The sequence below is a fragment of the Diospyros lotus genome, chromosome 12 (genome assembly GCF_014633365.1).
Source record: "Diospyros lotus cultivar Yz01 chromosome 12, ASM1463336v1, whole genome shotgun sequence".
NCBI classification, from domain to species: domain Eukaryota; kingdom Viridiplantae; phylum Streptophyta; class Magnoliopsida; order Ericales; family Ebenaceae; genus Diospyros; species Diospyros lotus.
In genome coordinates this window covers 6895508-6908354 of record NC_068349.1, presented here as the reverse complement: position 1 = coordinate 6908354, position 12847 = coordinate 6895508, and the positions used below count along the sequence as shown (strand labels likewise).

The window sequence follows — 12847 nt, the reverse complement described above, 5'->3', positions numbered from 1 at the left end:
GTTGCTTTTGCTTCTGCTTCTCTTTCACAGAAGAAAAATATATTTTGTTGTTATACGAAAGCATTTATTTTTTTGCTATCCAATGGAGCAAAAAATGTAGAAAAATATTGATAAAGGTGGACCCTGTGCTCGAGTCTCCAGTGCGGGTTGGAAGGTCAATTTTACATAGTTTGCTCTTGCTTACAGTCACAATGGAGCAACCTTACTGCTGTACCAAGACTCACTTTCTGTTTGAAGTATGGAAATATTGACATCTACTCTAAATGTCAATTCACAACATGGCCAAACAGTCCATTATTGTGGTTGAGGTTGGCATGTTTCAGGTAGATGTACAGCAATAGGGATAAGATCTGATAAAATGTTAGATTAGCCACAAGTTGGAGAACTTATTAAATTGACATGACGGGAGAAAGCACCTTATGGTAGTTTTTTCCATTTGCAGTAAAGACTGCTGGTAGCCTTATACTGGGATTCTTGGAGACTGTTTGGCTCATGTTTAAGGTACTACAAGGACAATGGAGCGGAAGGGAAAATTCATTGGATATATGAGTTGAACCTCTGCTGAAATATATATCAAGCTTTCCAGTCTGTTCCTGTTGCACATGGGAAGAAACAAACAGATTGATATGGACAGGGTGCACCATGAGACATAGTTGTCAAAGGCATGCCTAGGCTCAAGGCTGAGCAGAGGCAAAGCTCTGTGGTGTGCACCCCACACACCTAACCTTGAGTTTGCCATGCGCACGCCTTTTGCACCTTTTTTTTTTTTTTTTTTATGCATTTGTTAAAATCTAACAAGTAATAAATTAAAAGAAAAATTTTCAAACAATTGAACACTCCATTAGCTATCTAATATAAAACCCTAACATTAAAACAATACTCTCAAGTCTCAATAGCTATTCAACATAAAACCCTAAACCCTGAAGTGAGAAGGGAGAATGGATTGAAAGAGATTCAATAGCAGATTTGACCATCAAACCTCAGTATTAAACTTGTTGGCATGAACTTGAGTTTTTTTTTCCTTTTTATTTCCAAAAGGTTTTAGCTTGATTGTCATTGAAGAATGTGTTTCTTTTTTTGGTCAATATGAAAGCACATTCACATAGATTTGTTTTGTTTTTTTATATTTTGACAAGGATTGAGAAATGAGTGTAACTTTAACTTTTTTTAAGATTTGAAACGGTGATTCATGTTGATGTTTTGTTATGTTAGGACTATTTAAATAATACTTGTGATTTCTTATGTTTGGAAATTGTATGTCATTTTTTACTTGCTTGTCATTTTATTAATTTGTCTTGTGTTACAACTAGAATTTGAAACAATGCTATATGTTGATGTTTTAGACTTCTAGTACTTTTTTTGAAAAAGTGTTACTACAATAGTTATTATTAACTTGTTATAATGGTTGAAATAATATTAGTTGTTATTATAGTAATATAGTGTTGGTTATTTGTTATTTATGATTTTATAAGTTTGCTTTTATCTCTTTATAGGTATATATTAAAAAAATGATATATAAGTATTTTATATGATTTTTTTATAAATGTGCACCTCACTTCCAAAAGACTTGCGCCTAGGCTCCAAGAACAGAGTGCAGCAAACTTTCCAGGAAATAGGCCCAATAATTTATATGAAGCTCTGACACCATCCCCGATCAACATTTGCCAAGCACTAAGCTATTAGGATGCAGTCCAACACGACACACACAACCTATCTAACATGATTGTTTTAGAAAGTCATCAATGGGTTTCTGAGGTTCTGGTACATTTTTATCTGGTGTGCCTTGTTCTTCAATGTCTTGAGATAATTTCAAAATCATGTTTAATTTTTTATTATCTCTTTACTGGTTTTGTTTTCTCTCTCAGAACTATACCGGGGACAAGGATATGCTTGGAAAGTGTGAACAGGTTCCTCTCTTCTCTTGATCATGGATGGAAAGATGGTAAATAGATCTTGCATTTGTACTGCTAACAAGTTTGTGGTTAGTGAACATTTCAGTTTTTCCTGGAGTTAATGAAGGTCCCACGTGTGGAGTCCAAATTGCGAGTATTTGCATTTAGAATTACTTTTTCCAGTCAGGTAAGTTGGTCTAAAAGTTGCTCTTATATTTTTGAGCATGAATGCTAAAATTATTTCTACCTATATATATGCTTAGAGCCTTGAAGTTTGTTTTAGGTGGATGATTTACGACATAGCCTGAACACAATTAATGTTGCTGCTAGAGAGGTACTCTATTTGTTTTTCTTCATTTTGGGTTTGTAAAGTAAGTCTCAGCAAAAAGTCACTTTAACTGCCATAATCATTCATGTGCTATTGTAGTAAAAGAACCTGTAAATTTCGTCACTTTTTGGTGCTGTCATTTTCATGTGCACAATTGCAGGTAAAAGAATCTGTTAAATTGCGTCAAATAATGCAAACGATTCTCACTTTGGGAAATGCACTGAATCAAGGCACTGCTCGAGGTATTGTCATGTTCTATGAAGTTTCATTTTCAAAATGCTTCTGAACAATGATTATTGATGGACCCTTCAATATTTCAGGATCTGCCATAGGATTCAAATTAGACAGCCTACTTAAGCTGTCTGATACTCGTGCGAGGAATAATAAAATGACATTGATGCATTATTTGTGCAAGGTAGAAATGTTAGAAATGCCTCTGCAAATGCTTCATTGTATTTTTGGTCTCATAATTTTTGGTTAATGTTTAGTTTCTGCAACTTATCTTGCCAAGCCAATAGGATCATTTAAGCTGCTAGTTGCAGAATCTCGAGGATCTAATGGGTTTTGATTTATGGCCAGAGGGTTTCTGTTAAATAAAAAATTTCAAAAGGATCTATGCAGCATCTGTGAGAGAATGCATCACTTGCAATCATTAATTTTTGGGAGTTAATTGTATGAACTAGTCCAGTTTTTCAAATTGGTTCACATACATAATGTTCATGTATTTGTTTCCTATTTTCCAATTGTTAATCGAATTGTTTAATATTTATTTATTGTTATTAAATTTTTTGTGCTTCTGCAACTTGCCAACCTAGTGGGTTATGTCTTGGTGTGTTGCTGTGTACCTTATTCTTTCAAAGTTTCTTTGGTTTTTTATGTGATGCTATAGTTAGTTGCCTTTTTGTCCTCATTAGCTCCTTGCTGAGAAGATGCCAGAATTGCTGGATTTTGACAAGGATCTTGTTCACTTAGAAGCTGCATCTAAGGTATGATTAGAATGTTACAAATGTAAGCTCTTGTCACACTTCTTGAAATCTGTAAATTGGGCAGTTACAGCTGAATTATAATGTGTTGCTTCTCCCATCTGCATATCAAATACCAGATCCAATTAAAGTCCTTAGCTGAAGAAATGCAAGCTGTGAGTAAAGGTCTTGAAAAGGTTGAGCAAGAACTCACTGCTTCAGAGAATGATGGTGCCATTTCTGCCGGCTTCCAGAAGGTGAGGAATTGTGTTAGGTTACTTCATTAAGGAATCTGTTCCCCAGTATATGGTTTATTTGATTATTTAATTCATAATTCAATACTTGATGTATAGTTTTTTGCAACTTAAGAGATACTCAAGTTCATACACTTGCTTGGACTATGCATAAAAGAGTCATTGGTCTTGTTGATGAATTAGATATACATACATACACGTGTATATTGTATTCAGTCCTGTTGACCTATGAATATAACAGAACAAAGGTTAACCCAAACATTACACAATTACTTAATTATAGATTGTGCCAACGTGAATTGAATAATCTATTTAATTATAGATCGTGCCAGTGTGAATTGACACGATACAACCCTATTGTTGAAACTGCAGATAGTGTTGTACATAATATAGCTCGTTAGTTTGTATGTTGTAGATAGCTTTTGTGGTGTACAAACCTGTACCTGGCAGGAATATATATACCTGGATCTAACTGAATACAATTGAAAGCTCTGAGTTTTTCCCTCCATTTATTCTCTCTCTCTCTATATCTTCCATATCTGTTTCATGGTATCAGAGCCCTAGAGAATTGAATTGGAGTAGATTCTCTGCATCAAACAACTTCTTATACTCAGATATTGATTGCGATCAGATTCTTGGTCGCAATTCCAGATATTTCATTCTGATTGCAATATCCAGTGGATCACACATCAGGTACTGGTTGGAACATCATCTTGTTCCCTAGATCTTGAGTTTCTTCTGTGATCTGAAGACTGAACCTGCTGCGATCTAAGCTAGGGTTTGATCTGGTTCTGTAAGGTTTGGACTTGTATCGGATTCTTGCTGTTGTTCATCGGAAGCTAGGGTTCATCAACCAGATCTATCTAAAGCTAGGTTTTGTCAACTAGGTCAACCAGATCTGTCTTTCCTGGTGATCTTTAGCTTCTTTCTTTTCTTCCACTTGTTGAGAGTTTCATTATGTACCACACAGCCTCAAAATCTGCCACACAACCTCAACAAGGTGGTGGCAAAATTTGATGAATAATATTGAATATTGATATTGGTTTTGAGTGATCGGGATTACTCTTGTTTCTTTGGTTTGAGTTTTGCATCATTCTCATTCACTACTTAACCTTAGGATCATTGATTCTGCTGCTTCTGAACATATATATGGTAATAAGTTCTTGTTCTCCCATTTTAATTCATCTAATATGCTACCTCCAATTACTGTGGCTGATGGTTCACAAGCTGTGCCTACAGGCATAGGTCATGCTAATCCGTTAAATGTGGAACATTTTACATGAAGGTTAAAATCCAATTTATGTTTCAACAATACAAAATAAACAAAATAATTAACTTCATTAATTACAGACTAAAATTTCTTTATATATTTTTTAATTCTTGTATATGTTTTTAAAATATGTTATACGGGTTACATGAGTTAAATGGGTCCGGGGTGATATAATTTAACACAGTTAACCCACTTAATTATATTCATGCTTTTTTGGAATTAAACAGGTAAACCTAAACCTGCCATGATTAGTTCCTTATCAATTTTTGGCTAATCCAATCTTGACACAAACTTGGTTAAGCTAAACCCAAGCCCACTAGCTCCGTGCCATTGTTGAGTTGTGTTATTGGATTATATAGTTTTTTCCAACCCCTAGTGCATGCTGTGTTTCCAATTAAGTAAATAATGTTTTCTTTATGTTTTCTAAACAGAGTATTTTCTTTTGGGTGAAAACTTCTACCTTTAAGGGTGTGGTGGGATAAGGACAGATTTGGACAGCTTTTATTGAGCATGACAAATGATCTTGATTAGCTGATTTCATAGTAATACTAGTGTTCTAGAGTATATATACTAAAAACATTTAGTATGCATGGGCAGATGTGTAAAATCAGACTGTTTTCTTTAAGGCAACGTAGGAATCAATGGTCTTTTTGTATTGATCAACTGTTTGTATCAAGCTCCCATTTAGCTTCCTGTTTTATAAATGTCTGATGGCTTTTGTGGAGAATAAAATAATTGATAAGTTGACGAGCTGAGGTAAGAAGATGCTGTGTTGGTGTTCCCTATCATTTCTTACATCATGTCAGGAGCCACCAGTTATCTTCTCCCATGCTTATGTGGCTGGTTGGGAGGGTTGTATGAAAGAAAACAAATCCTAATGTAGTCATCTTAATGTGGAGGGGTTGCATCATCTCTTTAAATGCATTTGCTAGAAATTAAAACATATTTATATGGTTGCAGAAGAATCTGGATTCTCTTGTTTTCTTTCATCCTTTTTATGTATTTTAATATGCCAGAGAATTTAATTATTTGCTCCTTGAAACTATTCTGCTCAATGAGTTACCTCTCTGCTTTGATTTTGTACGTCACTAGATTGGCAAGTTACAATACGTGGTTTGCATGAAAAACACTCCATTTTGTACTCCAATTTTTTTTCATAATTTTCCTTGTAGTCCATATGATTTAACAGATTGGCAGTAAGACAAACAAACGGTGACAGGTACTAGAAAACATATCTTATGGTTCAAATGTTTTTTGGCCAAATTAGTGCAAAAAGCACATTCTTCTAATTTAGTAGATTCAGTTCATGTTTTACCTTTGTTCATGAAATCACAAGGGACTTCTCAAAACAGGGGTTTTAAGTATAATTTACCCAACTAGATTGCACTAGAGTAAAGAAGGGAAGAAAAAATCTTAGGATGCACATTCTTCCTTGCTAAGCTAAGAATCATTACTTTACTTGTGCCTTTCAGGTCTTGAAGAATTTCCTTGACACTGCTGAAGCTGAAGTAAGATCGCTTATCTCCTTGTACTCTGAAGTGGTAAGTCTCTTTTTTTTTTTTAATTATATTTTCTAGTGCTAAAATCTGCAGGTTCGTTCTTAGTGATGTAACTTTTGCTGCAAGAATCTCATAATTGTGACGCTTATCCTCTCTTGATAAGTTGAACCCTACATATTGGAAAATTGAACCTGATGATGTGAATCACATATTTGGTTTCTTATTCTAAGAAGATTAGCCTTCTCCCTCGGCAAACAGAATATTATCGAGGCTGTGGTTATGACATTGGGTTTACTTGGGCTTGGTGGTTGGTCCTTTGTTTTTTCACTTGCTTCCACATAACTGCATCTCTTTTGTGATTACTTTTATTATTGTTGACCAGTGATTGTTGGTTGTTACGATGTTAATATTAATTAGACCAAGAGATACTCAAAAGGCATCGATCTATTGGCTCGCCCTTACATAGATGTTAAAGGAGCGCCTAGGCACAAGGCGCCTTGACTGGGCCGAGGCGAGGCGTTTTCCAGGAGGCACGCGCCTTGCACGACAAGGCGCTGGGGCGTGAGGCACGCCTCATGAAACCAGCTGTCAAGCAACCCTGTTGCCCACCGAAACCAGTTGCCATTCTCGGTTCCAACTTACTCTCGTGAGTTTTTTACTTGTTTTATTTGATTAGAATTAGAATTAAAACAAACTCGATCACAATTGGGTTCAACTTCGGCTTCGACCTCGACTTCAAAGTGGCGAGTAACTTCGAAGATTGAAGAGGAGGAAAGTGAGACAGAGACCGAAGATGATGAAGACTTGGAAGAGGGAGAAGAATTGGGAGAGGAAGAAGAACATGAAAGGGTGATTGAAGGGGATGATGAAGATATTGACCTTGATGTTGATGATCTTCTTGATGATGATTCATTAAAACTTCTGTCGTGATAATGTATAGAAATGAGAAGCAAACAAATAGATAAAAGACAAGCAAACACAAGATTTACGTGATTCAATCACAATGTGTGATCTATGTCCATGGGGAGAGGCAACCAATTTCACTATGAAGAAAACAAAGCAATACAATCTCTTGATTTCTCTCAAACCCAGGAACCCTGATTACACCCTTAATCCCTTTCACCTCACCCCCTTAATCACATGAATGAGAATATATATATATATATCTTGAGATTAGGGCTGCTCCATACCATTGAAGGGGGGGGGGGGGGGGGGGGAACCCCCCCCCCCCCAAGAGCAGTCGTGGGCTTTGGGGCCCAAGCCCTCCGCTATCACCACAACTCTCATGAAAAATCCACATTTGAGTCTTGTCCCGAATTATCCGAGTTGGGTCAAATAACGGGTTTCATTTTGAAATCAAGACATACTTCAACAACTTCTTTATTGATTGTGGACTTATAGTGTTTACGTGTTTGTTTAGAACTTTACATGATGATTGGTACTTGTTTGAGTTTGAATTTTGATGATATTTCTAGTTTAGAATTTGCATGATTAATGAATCAATTTTGATGTTAGTTTTAATATTTGAAGATGATGAATCATGAATGATATGCATGTGTTGTTATTGATAATTTGATAGTTGTTTATGATTTTACAAGATTTTGAGTTTTTTTTTCTAAAAGGTGCGCCTCACTTTGCAAAGGTGCGCTTCGCCTCGTGCCTTAGGCTCTGGGACCCTTTGCGTCTCGATGCGCCTATCGCCTTTCAGAACTATGCGCCCTTGGTAATTTTATAACACATTCATCTTACAGGGAAGAAGTGCAGATTCATTATCTCAGTATTTTGGTGAGGACCCGGCTAGATGTCCTTTTGAACAAGGTTTGATTGCTAAAAGCTCTGATCGCCTGAATCAAATGCAATCAAACTGAATACAAAAAGATGACAATACCGTCTCCTTTCCTTTGCCCTTTTGGTTGTGTTTGCAGTGACACAAATCCTGGCTGTCTTTGTTAAGATGTTCAACAAAGCACGGGACGAGAATGAGCAGCTGGCAGATGCCGAAAAGAAGAAGCTAGAGAAGGAAGCCATGAAAGAGCAGGCTGCAAGAAAAGAGGGCGCAGACATGGATCGCGTGAAGGCTAATTTTCGAAGTCAGAAACACGCATCTTGAATGCAGAAAGTAACCTCATACGGGTAGCTGCTTGGACAAGACTGGATTGCTGCTGGGGATTCCTGGACACCTACAGCTCATTCAAGAACACACGGGTGAATGATGAATCATCATCGCATTGCTGATACCAGTCACTGCCGGTGACGGAACAGCCATTGCCGCCTTCTGTGCTGCTGGGAATTTTCGTGGAACCAGGTTGATTCTAGGAGAATTCATCAACAAATTATGAGCCCATACCATATTTGATCGATTCTTATGTCGTTGTTTTAGGTGCTGGCTACTGGCTGATGATGATTTGAGTGGCTATTTAGTCCATTTTTTGTACAACCCCATCATCCATTGACACTGGAGAGAGGGAGAGAGAGAGAGAGAGAGAGAGAGAGAGAGAGTCTTATATGTAAAGTTGTGTTGTATTTCTAAGTTGTCCGTGGCTCTCCACTGATTCTTGTGACTCAAACTTGCACATTTGGAAGCCAAACAAGAATTAATAATGTAATTCTTTTAGGAATACTTTACGTAGTCAAATCAAAAGAGAAAGTTCATAATTTAGCTAGGTCGTTGACGTTGTGTAAGCAGAAGAGAGAGGAGAGAGAAAATGTGATAATATTTTTGGGGTTGACCTGGACTTGTGTTGGTCAGCTTTCAAAGCAGACTAGACGAATACGATGCACAATTGTGAAACCCATTAATGTTTGTTTACGCATTGCTCTCCAATTTTGGCACCAACACGTACCTTTTATAAGGTCAATCATTTTCGTTGTCGTTGAAACCCATAATTCTATATGAATAAAATATTTGAATTGAAAATATATAATATATAGCCTTTGGAGTAGCATGATTGCCTAATTAGAGTTTATATAAATCACGGGTTCTCATCCTGCTTGCGTAATGAAGGAAGGAATTGGATCTGCAAGCTTACCACCCACTTACGTGACCATATTGTACAAGTTGGAAGGAAATCACTTTGTTCACAAAAATTAAATGAATTCCTTCTAGAAATCTTTTGACCTTTTATTATGTAATAGATGTCAAGAAATCACATTATGTTGCCCTAATTATTATTATTTGTATAATTTTCTATTTGAAATAATATTCCTCTAATTATTTATTTAGATACCTACAATAAGAATTTCCTTTTTATTTATACGAAAAATCCAATAAAAATATATTATTAATATAATTAATATTATTTGAATATAAAAAGATAATTATATAAGCATTTCGTCATTTTTCATTCTCCCTCTTCAAACCAAGTGGCTCCCAATCCCATGGACCCGTAAGATGAGTCACTATTGAAATGCTTTCCTTCCTAGAAAATACAGACTTCTATGCATGTCCCAATCACCGACTAAACCCCACGATAATAGATATTTTTTGACTTTACGTGACCGTATTATACAAGTTGGAAGGAAATCACTTTGTTCACGAAAATTAAATAAATTCCTTCTTAAATTTTTTTGACCTTTTATTATGTAATAGATGTCAAGAAATCACATTATGTTGCCCTAATTATTATTATTATTATTTGTATAATTTTCTATTTGAAATAATATTTCTCTAATTATTTATTTAGATACCTACAATAAGAATTTCCTTTTTATTTATATGAAAAATCCAATAAAAATATATTGTTAATATAATTAATATTATTTGAATATAAAAAAAAACAATTACATAAACATTTCGTCATTTTCCATTCTCCCCATTCAAGTCAGGCGGCTCCCAGTCCCATGAATCCGTAAGATAAGTCACTATTGAAATGCTTTCCTTCCTAGAAAATACAGGCTTATATGCATGCCCCAATCACCAACTAAACCCCACGGGCAGCCCAGTCCACACACCCTTCCTATATAAACCTCCAATCAAATGCCACTCTAATATCACATGCACCCAACCAGACAGACGCGCAATCGAAACACAAGCTAGCTCTTCCCATTTTCTTTCTCATTTTCCCTCTCTCCAAACACTAGCTGACAGATCATGAATCCTACTGCCGCCACAAAATTTTCTGGGCTGCTTCTACGGCAGCTGGGTACGCTTGGGTCCGAGATTTCGAGGCCACTGGGAATGCAGTGGGTGAGGATCTCCATGGTGGAAGGAAGGAACCTCAGCACCCTGGCTCCCGGTGCAGCTAAGGAGGCCGCGGGCGATAAGAAGCCTATCGTGAGCTACTGGGGGTTACCAACGAGGATGGGTCCCCGTGGAAGTGGAATTGTTTCAGGGTATGCAGCTAACATTATTTATTAGAGAATATACTTGGTTTATTTTTGATTTGGTGAAATAAAATAATTGATGGTGTTATTTTACGATGATTTGGCAGCCATGGGAAGCATACAAAGCAGACCTGAGCATTGACGTGAATAAGCACCACCAGCCATCCAATCTGAGGGACAAATTTGCCTACTGGACTGTCCAAGCTCTCAAATACCCTACTCACCTCTTCTTTCAGGTATTTGTTTCAAACATCAATTCAAATACCCTAAAGCTGCTGACATGGTGTTGTTAGTGATGAAGTCAAACTCGTAAATATATAAATATAATTATTGACTTATGGCTAATTGATTGTTGGTTGGATGCTGCGGCAGAGGAGGCACATGTGCCACGCGATGCTGCTGGAGACGGTGGCGGCCGTGCCGGGGATGGTGGGCGGGATGCTGCTGCACTGCAGATCCCTCCGGCGGTTCGAGCACAGCGGCGGCTGGATCAAAGCCCTGCTCGACGAAGCCGAGAACGAGAGAATGCATCTCATGACCTTCATCGACTTAGCCAAGCCCAAATGGTACGAGCGAGCCCTAGTCTTCGCCGTCCAGGGCGTCTTCTTCAACGCTTACTTCCTCGCCTACGTGGCCTCCCCCAAGCTCGCTCACCGCATCGTGGGTTACCTGGAGGAGGAGGCCGTCAAATCCTACTCCGAGTTCCTCCTCGACCTGGAAAGCGGCGCTTTTGAGAACGTGCCGGCGCCGGCGATCGCCATCGACTACTGGCGGATGCCGCCGGACTCCACGCTCCGGGACGTCGTCACCGTCATTCGGGCCGACGAGGCGCACCACCGTGACGTCAACCACTTCGCATCTGTAAGTGCTTTCGATGATGACTGGAAAAGGAGATCATATTGAGAATGATTTCTATCTAAAATGGCATTTGAAATCTGAATTGCAGGACATTCATTGCCAAGGAATGGAGCTGAAGGACTACCCGGCGCCGATTGGCTATCACTAGCAATGAAATGAAATGAATCTCCAAAATCTCGTGTCATTTGTCACCTAATTATTCAATTCATTTAAATATTGCTTCTTGCTGCTCTGCGGCTTGCATCCTCCCGTGCCGTACAGCCTACTTGCTTGCTACAATGTAATGTTAAAAAGCCATGTAAAAAAATTATGTCGTTTCTGTCTATGTGAATGAGTTAAATTACACCCAGTGTTTATGTAATTCATCTTAATATTTAAATTATAAAAAATAAATTTAATATTTATAAATTATAAAAATTCTATGTATAAATAACTTACTCAGTTCCCCTTCAAATCTTATTTAAAATAAACAAGGACAACAAAATGAATATATTTATAAATGATGTGAAATTTTGGGTTGCTTGCACTAGAATTCAATGCCAAGCTAGTAGTATATATAGGTTTGGTAGAAGTTTATAAACATAGGTTGTAACCAAGGAAGTTACAATTGGGATGGAGGAATAACAATTTGTTGTTAAATATGTGAAGGCAAGGCAAAAGAATTAGACAAGCTGGAGCAATGAAATAACTTAATTATAATACTAACAAAGATAATGAGATAATTTGTAGTTCAATATATGGCGACGAGACAGACAAATACTCTCTTTCTAGGTATGATTTTGTTTCTTTCATTTATTCTTGTCATACGCCTTGTCAGTCTCCCTCAAATCTACCTAAAAATCAAAATACCATAAAAAAATAAAAGTGGATATTTTATCAACTCAACAATACCATCAACTAACAATCACATCAGACTAAAAATCAATACTTATTAAAAAAAATTAAGGATAAAAGAAAGGTGAGGGGGAAGAGGGGTTCTTCTACAAGCCAGACAGTTTGATAGAGAGGATTACCGAATGAGGGCTAAAAGAACAAAATATTCTCGTCCACTATACAAATTTGCAAAGTGGGCCACTGCCTTGCTCTCTCTTCTCTCCCTTCCCATGGTCGCGATGCGATCGCCGACTGCCGACTGCCGACTGCCCTTCGTCTCGTTGCCATCACCTTGTCGACCGTCACCGCATCCTCTGACGATCGATGAGGCGAGGCGCGATGAGACAACGAGACAGCGAGGCGAGGGGCGATTGACGGTCACATCATGGTCATGAAAAGGGAGAGAGGAGAGAGCAGGGTAGTGGCTTATTTTGTAAAGTAAGTGACAGTATTTTGGTCTTTTAGCCCCCTTTCGATAAGTCCCTCGGTAAATCCATCTGGCTCTTGAGAATTTTCCAGGGGAAGAGTGGCTTGTAGAATGGCTGCCAAGTAAGTTGGCTCAAGGCAGCACTTCAAGCATCTAACATC

General features: G+C 37.7%; 2 protein-coding genes across 3 annotated transcripts in view; both read left to right on the top strand.

The window, feature by feature from the left end:
* The window catches only part of LOC127814177 (formin-like protein 14), a 32467-nt gene extending 23603 nt beyond the window's left edge, over positions 1-8864 (top strand). The window contains exons 9-18 of one of the 2 annotated variants that reach the window (XM_052355487.1): positions 1866-1907; positions 1999-2079; positions 2176-2226; positions 2381-2462; positions 2541-2635; positions 3135-3206; positions 3323-3439; positions 6179-6247; positions 7957-8023; positions 8131-8864. In XM_052355487.1, the coding sequence (XP_052211447.1) occupies positions 1866-1907; positions 1999-2079; positions 2176-2226; positions 2381-2462; positions 2541-2635; positions 3135-3206; positions 3323-3439; positions 6179-6247; positions 7957-8023; positions 8131-8315 (861 nt within the window). In that variant the 3' untranslated portion in view covers positions 8316-8864. Of the gene's footprint in view, positions 1-1865; positions 1908-1998; positions 2080-2175; positions 2227-2380; positions 2463-2540; positions 2636-3134; positions 3207-3322; positions 3440-6178; positions 6248-7956; positions 8024-8130 lie in introns of those variants that run through there. The other variant, XR_008026295.1, reaches the window with a different exon arrangement.
* Positions 8865-10162: 1298 nt separating this feature from the next.
* LOC127814180 (ubiquinol oxidase 2, mitochondrial-like) lies at positions 10163-11729 on the top strand. Its single transcript, XM_052355496.1, is given in 5 exon segments — positions 10163-10491; positions 10494-10537; positions 10636-10764; positions 10901-11389; positions 11475-11729. Coding segments are annotated over 5 exon segments (918 nt in total). The 5' UTR covers positions 10163-10295; the 3' UTR covers positions 11535-11729.
* The last annotated feature ends 1118 nt before the right edge of the window (positions 11730-12847 follow it).